The 1,952-nt window shown below is 48.9% G+C and overlaps 1 protein-coding gene across 1 annotated transcript in view; it reads left to right on the top strand.

Annotated features, from left to right (window-relative positions):
• Window positions 1–1,952, top strand: part of LOC109507411 (BTB/POZ domain-containing protein 2) — a 5,561-nt gene that overhangs the window by 845 nt on the left and 2,764 nt on the right. The window contains 4 exon segments of the mRNA XM_019856826.1: window positions 734–890; window positions 1,405–1,510; window positions 1,576–1,773; window positions 1,880–1,952. Coding sequence (XP_019712385.1) covers window positions 734–890; window positions 1,405–1,510; window positions 1,576–1,773; window positions 1,880–1,952 — 534 coding nt within the window.

Genomic DNA, 1,952 nt, shown 5'->3' with positions numbered 1-1,952 from the left:
TTTTGTCCAACGGGGGTGCCAGCCGAGCCCCCGCCGTTGACGTCACGCATCTCACAGTGCACCGAGCCAAACGTAAACAACGCCACTTGGGCAGTATAGTGAACTTCCATCCATCTATTTTCCGATCCGCTTTATCCTCTCGAGGGGTGCGGTGTGTGCTGGAGCTTATCCCAGCTGTCTTCGGGGAGGGGGCGGGGGACACCCTGAACCGGTTTCCAGCCAATCGCAGGGCACACACAGACGAACAACCATCTGCGCTGACAATCACACCTAGGGACAATTTCGAGTGTTCCATTAACCTGCCATGCATGTTTTTGGAATGTGGGAGAAAACCGGAGAGCCCGGAAAAAACCCAAGCCGGCACAGGGAGAATATGCAAACTCCACACAGGAGCCGAACCCTGCACCTCTGCACTGTGAGGTCGACGCGCTAACCACTGGACTGCCGGGCCGCCACTATAGAGAATTAAATTTTTTTTTGAGGTCTTGAAACACACTTTAGGTTTGGTTGTAACTGTGTCCGAAACCTCCAATGTCACAATTTGGGAATTTCAAGAGTTTTGACAAATCTGTATTAAAAAAAAGAAAAAGAGATAAGAGGATTCGGCCCAATGCCAGCGTTATGAAAGACAAATGCAGGATTTTTATATATGCTGTACATCAGTGAGTTAAAAGTTTAGCCGGATTGAATCCATTGATGGTACTTAAAATGGATACACTTTGACCCTGTCTAGGTTTCTGTACTCTGATGAAGTTCAGATTGGGCCAGAGACCGTGATGACCACACTATATACTGCCAAAAAGTACGCTGTCCCAGCCCTGGAGGCACACTGCGTGGAGTTTCTCAAGAAGAACCTGAGAGCTGACAATGCTTTTATGCTTCTCACACAGGTCAGACACACCGATCATATGAAACAGATTTTAAATTTTCATGTAAAAGTAAAGATTTGTGCTTGCATTGTCCAATTCCTGTTGTTACATGTAGTGGGAAAAAACACCTTCTCGGCAGCTTTTGCAATCCAATTCATTTTATCGAAAATGTCACGTGCGCGCTGTTACATGCGCTGTTGTTTGTCGCGCCTCGTCCACAATAAAGCTGTCCCATCCAATTCATTTTATCGAAAATGTCACGTGCGCGCGGTTACATGCGCTGTTGTCGTCGCGCCTCGTCCACGATAAAGCTGTCCTGACAGCTGGACCCAATTTACTTTTTGGTTAACTTGGCGAGCAGCTCAAATTAAATTGACTTGGTCATTATGGACACGCTTTTTGCGGAGCAAGGTGGCGCATTCCAAAGCAAAGTGCGTTACAGCAATCCATCCAAGATGGGATGAAGGCATGGAATAGGTGGAGGTGTACCTTAAATTACGGCTCATGCGCGTACATTCTTGTGTTCTTGTTTCAGGCACGCCTGTTTGATGAGCCTCAGCTTGCCAGCCTCTGTCTAGAAAACATTGATAAGAACACGGGGGATGCTCTCGCTGCCGAAGGCTTCACAGACGTTGACCTCGGTAATTCTCCCGCTTGCCTTTTCATTTTCACATTCGCATCTGATGACGAGTTTATCTCCTTTTAGATACGCTGGTCGCCGTGTTGGAGAGGGACACTTTGGGTGTGCGGGAGGTACGTTTGTTTGGCGCTGCAGTGCGTTGGGCGGAAGCGGAGGCCCACCGGCAGCAATTGCAGCCCACCCCGGAGAACAAGCGCAAAGTGCTGGGCAAGGCGCTCACACTTATCCGCTTCCCTCTCATGACCATTGAAGAGTTTGCCGCAGGTGAATTGACACGTAGCAAAAACTCCCCTCTTAGTACACTTTACCGATTCCTTAAAAGCGCACAGGCGAAACGGCATTCACCCGTCCGCGTATTTTGCTTCATCAGGACCGGCGCAGTCCAGCATACTGACTGATCGAGAGGTGGTGAGTCTCTTCCTCCACTTCACAGTGAACCCTAA

The sequence above is a fragment of the Hippocampus comes genome, unplaced genomic scaffold, assembly GCF_001891065.2.
Source record: "Hippocampus comes isolate QL1 unplaced genomic scaffold, H_comes_QL1_v1.1 scaffold105, whole genome shotgun sequence".
NCBI classification, from domain to species: Eukaryota; Metazoa; Chordata; class Actinopteri; order Syngnathiformes; family Syngnathidae; genus Hippocampus; species Hippocampus comes.
Note: the sequence above shows the minus strand (reverse complement) of the source record. Positions and strands in the feature narration are given on the sequence as shown.